We start from the raw sequence: 15,304 nt of genomic DNA on the forward strand, positions 1-15,304 counted from the left end.
AAGACACCCTATTTGAATTACCTAATAAAATAAATTTAATTTAACATTTTTTACATCTATAGTTGCTTAGATTAACTAGATTCTAGGCTAATTTATAGCTGAATAAAGTCCACGTAACTCCCTTTCTTTTTGGTGAGTTTTTAAAAATTAAAACGAGAGCAATAATGTGTCTATTTTAAAAAGTTGTTTTGATATGCCATTGACTCAGAATCCGCTAAAATGATCTCTGAATTAAGTCATTATGCTTAGTTTCATAACAGGGTGGAAATCACAGATGTTGCTTGAGAATTTGGAAGGACTTCTTAAACAAGACCTTACCATGTGGACTGACTTTGTAGAGCGACCCTACCTTCAGGTCTTATTCTTAATTTACAGGTCCAGAAGTGTGATTTTGTTCAAGGCAAGAAGTGATCCTCCTTTAGGAACTGAATTATGCTATCTGCAAAAACCAGAGCTACGCTCGACATTACCTCTATTGACAATAAGACATTTCATTCACGAAGCGGACCAGATTCCTAGCCATGTTCAGCACATTCTCTCCAGTGTTTAAAGATAGCTGGGAAATCAAATTATAAACAGAATTTATTGGTTCTATATGTAGTCTCTTAAAAAATATTTTTGGAGACATAATAGCTTTTAACTCTTTATGAACCTCTATGAAAAACAAGGCACCTCCTTTTTAGTAAGGATTCCTACAGAGTTTGTAAAATACAAGTAATTAAACCAGTATTCCCAGGAGACTTTATTTCAACTATTCTAAAATTCAGGTAGCAAGAAGGGGCCCCATTGTACATAATGTTTGGAGAACTCTGTATGGAACAAAGTAAACATATTTTTTTTACTCCAGACTTCTAGATTGTTTAGGATGCTAACATGCATTATGGACCTCTGAGTGGGAATATAACATGCAACGGTATTCTAAATTTACTTGAAAACTGAATGTTTTGCCGCTAGGTTTATTATAATTCTGATATTCTGTAAAACATGGTTGAAAAAGACAGGTATGGTAATAGCAAATCTTTAGGTTTTATACTCTTATTATAAATATTAAAATATGAATAATCCTCAGTCACCCCTTTATGGATGGCAGTCTTTAGGGTACATAGCATTATTATTAAATCATTATTTATTATTTTTAAGTCAAAATCCTGAGTTTTTTTACAGTTGTCACATTTACCACTGAGAAATAGGATTTGTTTTAGTAGCACACTTGGTTTTCCTGCAGCACTCTGTATTAGCAAAACTGTCTCCTGCTACAGATGCATATCACATGCTCAAGGTGTAACTTTAGTATCAAGTTAAAGCTGGACAATGCTGGTGTTTCCATGCACATTCAAAGTTGTATTATACAATTTGTATTATATTATCTCACTGGGTTATGGAAATAAGTTTTTTCCTGAAGTAATTCCTGTGGGAAAACATTTTTTTCAGGCATATTGAACATGAAATGCATATGTAGTACAGTGTTCCTACTGAATTGAATAGCCATGATCTATTTACCATAATTGAATTATATGGTTACTTCAAATAAACATTTACTGGTGTCTTACAAATAATCTTATTACTATAAGGCTTATATGTTTGCTGATCCCTTATAAAGTGTCATTAGACTTATGAAAGGCATTCATTTATTCTGTATATTTACTGGATGATTATTGTATTTAATATGCCATTTTAGTATATTATTGTTTTTTATTTTGCTTCAGCATATTTTCATTCTGATGATTTTGTTATTAAGCAATTATATTTTTTCCATGAAGCTGAAGATATGTGGGGTACTAAGGAAAGAATAAAATATTTCAAAAAATTATATTTTAACTAGATAAAAATTTGGAAAAATTGAATTTTATTTCATTATCCTTTTTAAAGAGTTATTCATATTGTTAATAGGATACCAATACAAAAAAGAGATTAAAAGTACCATCTTTATTGTCTTATTTGATATACGAATATACTTAAAACCTTTTCATATCTCTGATGTGATGTAATTAATGAAACTTTGAACCATATTGGCTAACAACAAAGGTAGTAAATTATGCTCCAGATGATAAAAGTTATCTTTGAACAACAATCTATAAAGATAATTATATATGAGCTGAATTAGAGGTCAAATTTATAAGTCTATCAATTATTATCACTGTATAACTTATTTTCTAATAATAGGCAGGAATAAGGAAGACCTATCAAAATGAAAATAAAATACAGGCTGATAGCAAACAATAGCAAAAGCACAATATAATGCAGGCTGTCAACTTATGTTTTAGCTTGTTCATTCTCTTATGCTTGAGAGAAAAGAGCTCATTATAAATTATAAATAGCACTAACATAAAACAGGTAAGAAAAAAGAGTGCTTAGATATATTAACGAGAATATTTTCTTTAATTAGTAGTTGAAAATTTAATGGATTTTCTATTTATTTACTACACATTAAATAATGAACAAAAACGTAAAATGTACTTGCAATTATATTTATACAATCTAATAGTTTCACACATTTATTTTATTTTATTAAAATATTTAATTTCCAAAGTTTCACAAATAACCATTGGACTAGGCTTTATTTGTCCCTAAATTGCCTCTGTAAGGTCATTTTTTAATGCAAATTGGAGTATAGAATAATATCACTAGATTATCAAAGCCATAAATATATTTATTTACTGTTTTTGCTTACTTTCTTTTAAAATGTTTGATCCTAGTAATTGGGAAGACATGAATTTTTGGTTTTAACCAGAAAAAAATGTTTAAAAAGTCTATATTTAATTATCTTCTTACTACTGGATTTTGTCAACCTATTTTGAAACGATTTTTAGAATAATTAATTATGCACTATATTTTGTATATTATTTAATGATGACATCATTTTTCTCAATTTCTTGTCAATACTCTCATTACTTTGACAATTACATTTGCCTGACAAAGAGTAATTCAAATCCAGAGGGTACCAACCATCTAAGTAACCCTTCTAACATTAGGCCAGATACAGGTAATAAATAACTGTGTAAGTGAGGAAAGAGTGTATTAGGGTCAGCTCATTACAAAGTAAAGAGTGTATATTTTACCTTTAAAATGATATGTCTATCAACATTATCTTTGCATACATATTTATGATTTACTTTAAAATCAGTCTCAATAAATTTCAAAAAGAGTATTTCTCAACACACTATCCTTCACCTTATTCAAAAAAATCAAGTATATGATAATTATATTAAATATTGCTTGCAGTTTCTGAGGGAAATTTCTATAAATTTTGGTGATAGCATGACTTTTACAAATATACCAGTTTAATTTTTGTTTTATTTTTTTATCAAGTAAAAATATAAATTATACAGATCAATTAAGTAAAGAAGCAGTTAATGATCAATACTTTATAAAACCATTCTTGGAAGGACTATAAAAGAGAGTAAGAGCGTCGGTTAAATCAGTTTATATACTTTTATAATGAGATAAAAATGAATACCCAGCTAAAACTAGAATAAGAATATAATACATATCATAAAAAAATACATATTACATTTGGAAGTAGAGAGTAGAGGGAACTGTTGTTTCTGACTATGGTGTTAATCGGGGCTTTCTTCGCACGGGGCCTTGATGATAGGTAAGGATATTAAGGAGAGGTGACAGTAGATCAGTTCAAGCAAATAAAATAAGTAAGGGATTATAATGGAAAAATTAGAGCTTTCTTGAGAAATACTAATAGTTTAGTGGAGGTTGAAGGTGGGTGACAATGAGAAAAATGCAAAAAAATCTGAAAATGAAGGATTACATGAGACACATAAAGGGTCTTGAAAATTATTTTAAAAAAGGAAGAGCTACAGTAGGAGAGATTGTTTTTGGATGTTATAAAGCACATTGAATATTCATAATGAAGTACTTCAGTCTATAATCACAAGGTTGAAGTGATGTGGGTTTTTGAGCAAGAATAAAGAGCACTTTATTAAACTATAATAGTAGTGTGAAAAATATAACCTTGTGCCTGACCTGTGGTGGCGCAGTGGATAAAGCGTCGACCTGGAAATGCTGAGGTCGCCGGTTCGAAACCCTGGGCTTGCCTGGTCAAGGCACATATGGAAATTGATGCTTCCAGCTCCTCCCCCCTTTCTCTTTCTCTGTCTCTCCTCACTCTCTCTCTCCCTCTGTCTCTCCCTCTCCTCTCTAAAATGAATAAATTAAAAAAAATGGTATTCAGGAGACACCTAAGTCTCCCCCCACACACACACACACAAAAATATCTAACCTTGCACTCCAAAAAGTATAAGTTTGGAAGCAGTTTGCAGGTCGGAGGTGAAGTCTTGAACTTCAAGAGTGCCATAAGGAATGGGAAAAAAAAGAAAAGAAAATGGATGAGGTTGATAGAAAACCACATATTGGCCACACAGACACAGAGAACAGACTGACAGCTGTCAGAGAGGAGGGGCATTGGGGGACTGGGTTAAAAAGGTTAAGGGATTCAGCAAAAAAAAAAAAGAAACCTCATAGACACAGACAACAGTATGGTGATTGCCAGAGGGGGAGGGGGAGGCCTGGGGGGTGGAAGACGGCAGAGGGGAGCAAATGGGGGCGGAAAGAAACTTTACTTTGGGTGGTAAACAAGCTATTCAATATAAAAATAATGCATTGTAGAATTGTGCACTTGAAAGCACAATTAATATAATTTTATTAACCAATATCCCTCCAATAAATTCAAATAAAAACACAGATGTTGATTAAAGATTATATTTGATATTAAATTATTAATTTTAAATAAACAAGTAAAAGGAATGATTATCACAATTCTGCCAGATCTAGTAATAAGCTGTTCACATATTATCTTGTTAAATTATTACAACATCCCAGTGAGGAATACCATTATTTTCTGGTGATTGTAGAAAATGAATTTAGATTTAGAGAAATTAAACAACATGCCAAAGTCAACAGCTAAAACACAAAGTCGAGTTTCAAAACCAATGTGTCTAGTTCCACATTCCCTTCTAAAATGACTCTGTACTATTTGTCAAAATTAAGTAAGTGATTATGAGATTACTAGATAGGAACAAAAGCATGGTAACTGTAACCATGTTAAAGCTTGATGTAGAGCCTTGAAGTTTAAAGATCACCCCTCTGCAAACAAACATTATTAGTTTTTATACTAATGTGAGACAAACATTTAAATTATTTTAATAAAATGTTAAAAGAGGTTAAAACTATTGAATATTGCTACATAGATTAGACATTATTTTAAGCTTTCTAGTCTTCATGTAATCTTTGCAATAAACCTATCAATTCTGATATAATTTCTTTTGCACATAACAAAAGGCACAAAGAGTTTAGTTAAGTAGTTCAAGCTTACCCAGGAAGAAGGTGGCAGAGTCAAGATCGGGGCCTGGAACACAGGCAAATTAGATTCTGTTACTCTCTGGAGCAGGGGTCTCCAAACTAAGGCCTGCTGGCCACATGTGGCCCCCTGAGGCCATTTATCCGGCCCCACCGCACTTCCAGAAGGGGCACCTCTTTCACTGGTGGTCAGTGAGAGGAGTACAGGATGCATCCGTATCCTGTGCTCCTGGAGTACTGTATGTGGCAGCGCCGCAAAGCGAGGCGTCGCTCACGTACAGTACTACTTCTGGTGACGCGGAACACACACATCATGGCTCCAGAAGCATGTCATATCACTTGTTATGGCTAGCAGTGACAAATATGGAACTGGACATTGACCATCTCATTAGCCAAAAGCAGGCCCATAGTTCCCATTTAAATACTGGTCAGTTTGTTGATTTAAATTTGCTTGTTCTTTATTTTAAATATTGTATTTGTTCCCATTTTTTTTTTTTTTACTTTAAAATCAGATATGGGCAGTGTGCATAGGGATTTGTTCATAGTTTTTTTTTGTTTGTTTGTTTTGTTTTGTTTTTTATAGTCCGGCCCTCCAACGGTCTGAGGGACAGTGAACTGGCCTCCTGTGTAAAAAGTTTAGGGACCCCTGCTCTGGAGTTTTGACAATGTTACCCTTAAAAATTACTTTCTTTCCCTTAGATGTTGAAAGAAACAAGAATAGAGTGAATTAGGAAGTTACAGAGACAGAAGGAATGTATTCACTTTCTAATGCTCCTGCAGAGGGAAGACCAGATCATTTCATCATCTCATCAATCATTAGTGGACTTGGTCCATGAATGTGAGGATTAGATTGATTATATAGTGAATATACATTAGATAGCTTTATGTATTTTCTAACTACATGGGCATAATATATACAAACTGGAAAATTTATTTTTTAATACAAAACAGGAGAAGTAAAAGGTGAAACAAATGGATATGTGGGAGTGAGGTTAGATTCACAACACGGCACTATGCTAACATTTCTACATTGCTACAGGGGAATTCCATTTCATCTAATGTAAATGAAATATAGGTATTTCTATGCCTAAATTATATATTATATAGAAAATATGAGAAAACTCTGAGTTTAAGATTCAAAACTTTCAAAAATAAATACACAAATAGCATACATATCATCCCACTTCATATTAGATGTCCAATTCTTGTACTTATAATGCTTTTATGAAAACAGCTTTTAGGGTTATTATTGAACTGGGAATTATGTTTATGATAGAATCTTTTTTTTTTTTTTTTTTTTTTTACTTCTCTGAGATAGTCAGTTATATTAGATGTTTCCATAGCAACCCCATGGGGAATATTCCAAAACACTTCCTTCTGACAAGCATTTGAAAATAGATATGGACAGTCACTGTGTAAGATTTAGTTAAGAAAATTCCTCTGTGAAAATGTAAGGCTTTAAAGCCATGTGTCACTTCATATATGTTCTAATATTATCAGCTTTCTGAATGAGAGTTCCATCCCCACTACTCCTGCCATCCCTGCTCGGGCATTCTTTAAGCTTCTTCAGATCTGGAAATTTTCTCACCATCAACAGCTCGAAACTGAAGTTCATTTTCTGGTGATAAATCTGTCTTACCATATCTCATATTTCCTAACCCCTATCGATCTTGATTAATAATTTATCAATTATCACTCTTTAACCTTATGCTACTTTTTACAGCCCAAAATTGCTGCTCTGGTTTTTTTTTTTTTTTTTTTTTTTCATTTTTTCTGAAGCTGGAAGCAGGGAGAGACAGTCAGACAGACTCCCGCATGCGCCCGACCGGGATCCACCCGGCACACCCACCAGGGGCGACGCTCTGCCCACCAGGGGGCGATGCTCTGCCCATCCTGGGCGTCGCCATGTTGCGACCAGAGCCACTCTAGCGCCTGGGGCAGAGGCCACAGAGCCATCCCCAGCGCCCGGGCCATGTATGCTCCAATGGAGCCTTGGCTGCGGGAGGGGAAGAGAGAGACAGAGAGGGAAAGCGCGGCGGAGGGGTGGAGAAGCAAATGGGCTCTTCTCCTGTGTGCCCTGGCCGGGAATCGAACCGGGGTCCTCCGCACGCTAGGCCGACGCTCTACCGCTGAGCCAACCGGCCAGGGCCTGCTGTTCTGGTTTTATTTGTCCCTACTCCACCAGAAAAATAATGGCCAGATGTTTGAGGAGCACATCATTTGCTTCTTTAGAACCGCGTCTTTATGACACTCTGCCTTTCCTGCCTAGCACATCCTCAGTGTCCCGTCTGTAACTCAGCGACTTTCAACCTGTGTGCCGCGGCGGGCTCACTGGATGCCGCAATACATTTTAAAATGCGCAGTACCTGACTGTTTAATCAAGGGCACTGACCTGTTTCCCTTAGGCTGTCAAATAAAAAAATGACAACTGCCAATGCAACAACAGCTGTCCAGTGTGAATGAACCAAAATTATACCTATTTTTTGTCAATCAGCAAATATATATATATATTTTCTTGTTTTGCTCCAAAATTTCAGTAATTTCTGTATGCTATGAGGTGAAAAAGGATGAAAGTCGCTTCTCTAACTCAATTCTGCCTCAGTCTATTCCTAGATTGGTAGGTGTTACAGAACCGCACTAATTGGAGCCAGTATGTTAGTGACCAGGTAATCAATATCTACACCAGGGACACTTGTCACTTTTGAAAGTGAAAGATGTCATAAAACTGCTGTAAACAGCTCTGTCTCAGAGAAACCAGGGGAGTCATCATCCCAATAAATGTAGACCATTTTTCTCATCAGAAACAGCCTTTAGCCTGACCTGTGGTGGCGCAGTGGATAAAGTGTCAACCTGGAAATGCTGAGGTTGCTGGTTCAAAACCCTGGCTTCCCGGGTCAAGGCACATATGGCACATATGGGAGTTGATGCTTCCTGCTCCTCCCCCTTCTCTCTCTCTCTCTTACCTCTCTATAATAAATAAATAAAATCTTTTAAAAAAAAAGAAACAGCCTTTAGTGATGCTTAAAATTCTCATATTTATTTACTTTTGTTTTTAGCCAGTTCCCTATTAAACATTTCCAATGTCAACTTTAAGTCAGAGCCTCAAGAAATGAGTCCCTTCTTCCCATTCCTAATTTAATTCAACCAAAATCTATTAATTTCTCCTTTGATGAGAAGATTGAGACCTCCCCACATAAACATTTCTCTTGTAATAGTCATTTTCCTTGTCTAACTTAAAAGCCTTTTAATTCTTTTTGTTTTAAATTTTATTTATTTATTTTTTTTTTACAGAGACAGAGAGAGTCAGAGAGAGGGATAGTCAGGGACAGACAGGAATGGAGAGAGATAAGAAGCATCAATCATTAGTTTTTCATTGCGCGTTGCAACACCTTAGTTGTTCGTTGATTGCTTTCTCATATGTGCCTTGACCGCGGGCCTTCAGCAGACCGAGTAACCCCTTGCTGGAGCCAGTGTCCTTGGGTTCAAGCTGGTGGGCTCTTGCTCAAACCAGATGAGCCCGCGCTCAAGCTGGCAACCTCGGGGTCTCGAACCTGGGTCCTCTGCATCCCAGTCCAACGCTCTATCCACTGCGCCACCACCTGGTCAGGCAAAAAAACCTTTTAATTCTTACTCAAAATTGTATTTATGGTTCTTTACTGTCTTGCTTTCAGAGTGGGCACAAGGAGTACAGACTGGGACTATCCTAATCTCTGGGCTTTTCTCTTGTCCTACTGATCACAACTTCCCAGAATATATAAAATACTACTTTCCATCCTACAGACCTCAGTCATTCTCTAACAGTTTCTCTTTGCTTACATACATATCTCTCCACACAGTATTTCCTTATCCATCACGATAGGTCCTAGCATACCGTAGTAATTAGCACCTCCCAAATCACTTTCTACAGATGTGATGGTTTATGTGATGGCTGAATGTTTCAACGATACTTCAAAGTTAGAAAGTCTAAAGATGAATTTATTCTTGCTTTTGAACCTACAAATTTCAGGATTATAGTATAAAAACCATCACATTTCCTTAGTTAGCCATAGTGGTGACATGTTGAATTAATTTTAAATATTCCCTTTTTTAGTATCTCCAGATAAAATAGTCATGGGGTCTGATAGGCTGTTCTTGCACCACACTTATTGCCATCTTGTTCATTATTAAATGATGCTTTGTCAATTAGACCCATATATAGTTATTCTACCAGCTTAATCTTAAAGCTTAAACACTAATAATTTGAACTATTTGAGAACTTTTTCTGTTTCTTCCCTTGCAGGCAGAAGTAAGTACAGACTCCTTAGCTTTGCATTCAGGGCTTTCTTTGCTCTGGCCTCAGAACATAGTCCCCGTGTATTGTCTTACTGGATTTCATACATTATCCAGAGTGGAGGGCAATGCTATTTCATATGTTGTTACCAGAATGTTCATTTTTGTTCCTCCCTATGGACATTTCCTGTTGAAATTCCATATATTTAAGGCCTTTGTCAGGGTCAGTCTATTCCGTGAGATACGGTATACTCTCTTGCCAGATTTGAAATCTCCTTTTTTAATTCCCATTAGCATTCTGTTCTTACTTTTTAAATTTATTTTACAGTCTCATAGGCATTATTCATTCACTTATTTTATCTTCCTCAGAGAATATTATTTTCTAAAGAAGAGGACAGAAGCTTTGCTCATGATTTGAGTACTGCAACACCGTGCTTACTTGTACTAAGCAATCATTAATTACTAAAATTATTAAGTGAATGTGGCTACTTGAATATTATAGAAATATGTGTATAACTGCGGTATAAAAATACTATTAATTCTCTGCAAATCAAGTTGTTTCCAAAGTCAGATAGCAAGCAACATTATACCTAATAAACAGTTAAACAGGCTGATGCCTGAAGAAAGGACAGGATTCGTTCGTAAATAAATCCTGGTCTCTGACAAATCTGGATGAATATGCCAGGTTCTTTATATATTTCTCTTACCCTGTTCATTTGAAACAGAACCCTCTACATGCATGCAAAGTGCTGCAATCATTCATTAAATAGATTCAATCTCTCATTTTCCTTAAATCATCATCGACTTGAGCTATTGTTTTCTCGATTTAGGCCTTAGTAAATTATGGCCAGTCATTCATTCTCTAATTAACCTAAAAGTGAACTATATTTCATTGCTTGTAGGATGGTATGGGAAATCTGAGAGTCACCAAGAAGGGAATCCGACTTGAAGGTATATCTGAGTTTCTACTTCCATTGTATGTGAAAGAAATTCATTCCCGAAAGGTATGTGATACTGGCTTTGGCTTACTGTAAAAAATAATTTAGAGGTTCTGTTTTAGCTCAAAATAGGAGGATAGAGCCCCTGTATCTCTTCAGTATGTATTTAAGATTCCTTTAAGCTAAAGGCTTACTTGAAGAAATCAAAACAATGAAACAACAGAAAAACTAGTGTAAATTTGTTTTAAACTAACAAATTAGAGAGCCACTCTGAATTAAACTGTAGTGTTGACCTTATTAGTCTGTAAAATGTGCTCCTCTATTTTCAGTGGAAGTTAAAAATATACACTTATAGTAATTTCAAAAGGGGCTTTTGATATATCTTGAGTAATTTTTGCTGGTAGCATCGACTTAAATACATTATTTTAGTTTAGTATATTATAAATCCTTTTAGTTTTAATGGACATATATTTTCTAAGAGATGACAAAAAGTCTTAGTATAGAAATTAAATTTCTTTCTGAATGTGCTTTATTTAAACCAAGTAAGAATATTATGTTTTCAACTGTGTATGTGTGCTATGTGTGTTTTACCACTTGTCAGCATGTTCAAATCCAGGCGATTAGAACTTAGCCATTGTTCATTTTGGCTTAAGTGTGTTACCTCTCAGAAGGTAGTAAGCATTCTTGGGTACATCAAAATCTAAGTAGTAGAATCTTGCAAATATATTGAACTTTCTCCTAGGATATGTGTGTAGATGTGGAAAGAAATTTATTAAGACAGAAAAAATTGAAAGCAGGTTGTATAAAATAAAATGTAGGAAGATTGTTAACCTTATTTCATCAATAAGGAAGTGTTTTTGAAACTAAAATTATGTTTCAATATGACTGATATAGTATCTTAGCAAGTGGGTTACATAGTAAAACATAATTTAATAATTTGCTTCAAAGCCATTTTTCCCCTTAAATATCAAAGTGACAACAGAACATTCTTTTATTAAAAAATTTTTAATTAGGATAATTATGTTAATTTTAAATTTTATTTTGTTATATGTGAACCTGGAGCACTTTACTAATATACTATAGAGACTGCTACTCTGGGTACTAGAAATTAAATAGTGTGATTACTTTTTGGGATTTGGTCAGACAGATAACACAGTAGGCACATGTATGAATATCTAACCTTACATGATTAATTACAAAAATAATTAAACTTAAAATTTAAAAATTGGTTGGTTTTTTATTATTTTTATGAAAACTAAAAAATAGCATACTTACACATACATGTTAGTGTCTTCCCTCCTTCTGGAAGCCACTACAACCTACAGTTATTCAATTATCTCTTGTTGTACTCGGCACTATTAAACAATTTAATAGTCGAAGAAATGAAAAGTTATATGTGGAAATCAAGAAATCACTTAACATGGGAAGAAAGTAAGAGTAATCATAGGCAGGACCGTCTTTGAAAATGCATCCATTTTAGACCAAATTGTAGTGGCTGTCTGGGAATACACTGTAGAGAAAGAATGCACCTCTTCCCCGGAACATTTTTGAGAGTATCACTACAGATGGAAACTGGGATTCTCACAGGGAAGCTGGATGAGTGTTCACTCCATCTATTGACCTAATAAGAAGGAAGCCACTCAAGTGTGAGGTGGTGGCAGTCATGCTTCCTAACCTTTGTCCCTGGCGGTGTTTGCAACGTCCGTTCACCAGTGTTTCTAAAACACGCTCTATTGATTGACATTTATAGGATCCTTTTTACATCTCCAGTCCAGTCACTTGTCCTTTCTAGGTGTTCTCTCATCATCACGTGCCTCTAAGGAACTGCGAAGCATGGGACACAGCACAGGCAGGATGCATGTTCCGCTGGCTGCAAGGCCGGAGGTGTGTGGCTTAAGAACAGAAAACACCTTTCATTAGCAGTTCTCACATTAGGTTCTCTTGTTCCTTAATGAATGCAGCCCTGTATTCTCTACCATGAAGCCTCTTCATTATTTTAAAATGCCAGACACAATTTGCCTGAACCTTAGTTTTCTCATTAACAAAGTGAGTTTTGTTGAAACTTATCAAAGTACTTAATTCTTAAGAAAGAATGCAAAGAAATTCAGCAATACTAGTAGACATGAGATTAAAGTTTAAGAAAACATGTTGTACATGTCAATCTTTTGATGCAGTTTAATGTATTCAAATAATTTATGATTAAATGTCAAATTTCCTACAGGCCTAAGATAAGCAAGTCTATTACATTCTAAAGGCACTTACAAAGATTCCGTTAAACTGAGACTACTATATGTACAATAAATTTGATTTGTACAGATTGTTTTCTTGCAGTCTTGGTGTGTCTGTGTGGGTCGGTTTCTGTGTTTTCTTGAACTAATGCTAGCAGGTAGCCTTTCTAATGTTTAGCTGGTATTACACTCTGTAATGAAGAATTTTCTTTTTCTTTCTCTCTCTCTCTCTCTCTCTCTCTCTCTTTCTCTCTCTGTAACAGAGACAAAGAGAGACAGAGGGAGGGACAGATAGGGACAGACAGGAAGGGAGAGAGTTGAGAAGCATCAATTCTTCGTTGCAGCACCTTGGCTGTTCATTGATTGCTTTCTCATATGTGCCTTGACCGGGGAGCTACAGCAGATTGAGTAACCCCTTGATCAAGCCAGCGGCCTTGGGCTCAAGCTGGTGAACGTTGCTCAAACCACATGAGCCGTTGCTCAAGTCAGTGACCTCGGGCCTGGGTCCTCCAATCCCAGTCAGACGCTCTATCCACTGTGCCAATGCCTGGTCAGGCTAAAGAATTTTCTTAAAGTTACCTTCTGGATATATATGTATTTACATACATACATAGAAGTAATAAAGAGATTTCTATTTGTCAGTAAATAAAGTTGCCCACAGAGAGGCAGTTATAGTCTCTTAACCTAATAAACCAGGGGCCGTTTCTACTGTCTGCAAGCTAACTGACCCCCCCCCCCCGCTAAACTTGTATAGATATGTACAGTCTTTTGTTATCTATCACAGTTTAGTCTCTCCTTCCTGTTTAAAAAAAATCAACCTTTTCTAAGTGGTCCCTCATATCAGTACACAGAAAAATATTATCTATTCAAAACATCTTAGAATTCAATGCAGGTTTCAAAATGAATACATTGTTTTCAGGGAGTGAGCACTCAGTGAACATTTGGGAAATTCAGTATATAGTTTTCTTCAAAGAGGAAGAAAACTGAAGGGTATGGAATTTGAGGAAATCTTACATAAATGACAACATTCTAAATCAATTTTTAGTGCGCATGATCTAACATTAGGTAAAAATTTTTGAAATAATTGGAAATTTAGACATGTTATCACCAGGCTTTTTTTGTTTACTCTTTGTTTGTTTGTTTTTAAATGTAACTGGACTATGTTTCCCAAGGTTTCATGAGTCCAGACTGCTAAGGGGTTTAAATTAGCTGCATTTCACTAATTCTTACCAGAATGTTTGCATCATACAGGTCTCTAGAACTTCTTTAAGTGTTACCTAACTTCATCTGAGATTAGCTAAAACAGCTGTCTTGTTTACTTTTTTTCTGTTCAAGGACCCTAGTGAAGGTGGTACCCAGCACCGCCCTCCGATCCCAACATCCTGCATGCCAGATTGATAACTGGGCGGGGCAACCGCTACCAGATAATTCCCATTTCAGTAGCACCACGCAAAGAAAGACATTTGTTTACTCTCTGCTTCCGGTGTTGGCAGAACTGAGAGTAAGGCTCCGCTCTGCCCTCCTGCACCATCATTGCACCTGACATCAGAGCCGGGATGCTAACTCAGTTCTTGGTGACCACCAGCTTCTTACCTCCTGTAATCACTACTTCTTTATGGAGTTCAGACTCAAAGCCACGGGGCCAGGAAAGCTCAGCAAATCTCTCTCCTGGGCACCCAACGTGCCGCTCTCCTGACTGTCTTTTCCAGGTCCTTTTCTCCCGTATCACTCGCTTTGAGGGTTTCTTTTGCCCACACAAACCACTCGGTACACAGAGATATCTGCAGGCTCCTATAATCACATCATCATCATCATCACTAACTTACTGCATTTTAATACTTAATGTGGATGAATTTGATTATTTTACTGTAATGTCTTTAACCAAATTAAAAAAAAAACTACACATCAGCCCCAAATGTTTACACTCAGAAAAAAAATTGTTAACATATATTGAATATCATCATTTATATGTTCACACATCTGTATAAACATAAAGAAAAGTAAGTAGAAAGACTGATACATGCTATTTATAATAATATACTAACTTAGAAGAAATATAATCTGAAATAAATGTTGAAAGAATTTCCGAACTTAAAATTTCTTCACAACAAGAATTTTTTGTAGCTTGTCTTTATGTTAAGAATAAAAGCTTGTGAATACCATTAAGGAGCTGGATGCCTTAGCTCTATGGTTCAATTTCAGACACTGTTCATTAACTCCCTGCAGTGCAATTTGAGGTGATTAGCTTCTCTCCAATTTGTCCTTACCCTCCTTCATTTTCAGTTTTCGAACAATTATATTATTTTAACTTTGTCGGAGTTCATAGTGTTTGCATTCTGTTCTGCAACAGTAATTGCCTTGGCACTATGATCTTAATTCTATATATAGGTGGCTGCAGTATTCACCACCAATATTATATTGTATTATGGCTTCCCTATGACTGAATTCATAATGCAAATCGCTCCTTCTTTCTTGTATTTCGCTGTTCATTTGCATGTTTGTTAACCCTTGAAATATTTCATGCTTAATATGTCTGTTTTCTTTATTTTTTCTGGGGAT

The 15,304-nt window shown here is 35.6% G+C and overlaps 1 protein-coding gene across 2 annotated transcripts in view; it reads left to right on the forward strand.

Moving 5' to 3' along the window:
* The window catches only part of SGCZ (sarcoglycan zeta), a 264,535-nt gene that overhangs the window by 115,875 nt on the left and 133,356 nt on the right, over window positions 1-15,304 (forward strand). For both annotated transcript variants that reach the window (XM_066235784.1, XM_066235785.1), the window contains exon 2: window positions 10,482-10,583. In XM_066235784.1, coding sequence (XP_066091881.1) covers window positions 10,482-10,583 — 102 coding nt within the window. The remainder of the gene's footprint in view (window positions 1-10,481; window positions 10,584-15,304) is intronic.

Source organism: Saccopteryx bilineata, chromosome 6 (genome assembly GCF_036850765.1).
Source record: "Saccopteryx bilineata isolate mSacBil1 chromosome 6, mSacBil1_pri_phased_curated, whole genome shotgun sequence".
Classification (NCBI taxonomy): Eukaryota; Metazoa; Chordata; class Mammalia; order Chiroptera; family Emballonuridae; genus Saccopteryx; species Saccopteryx bilineata.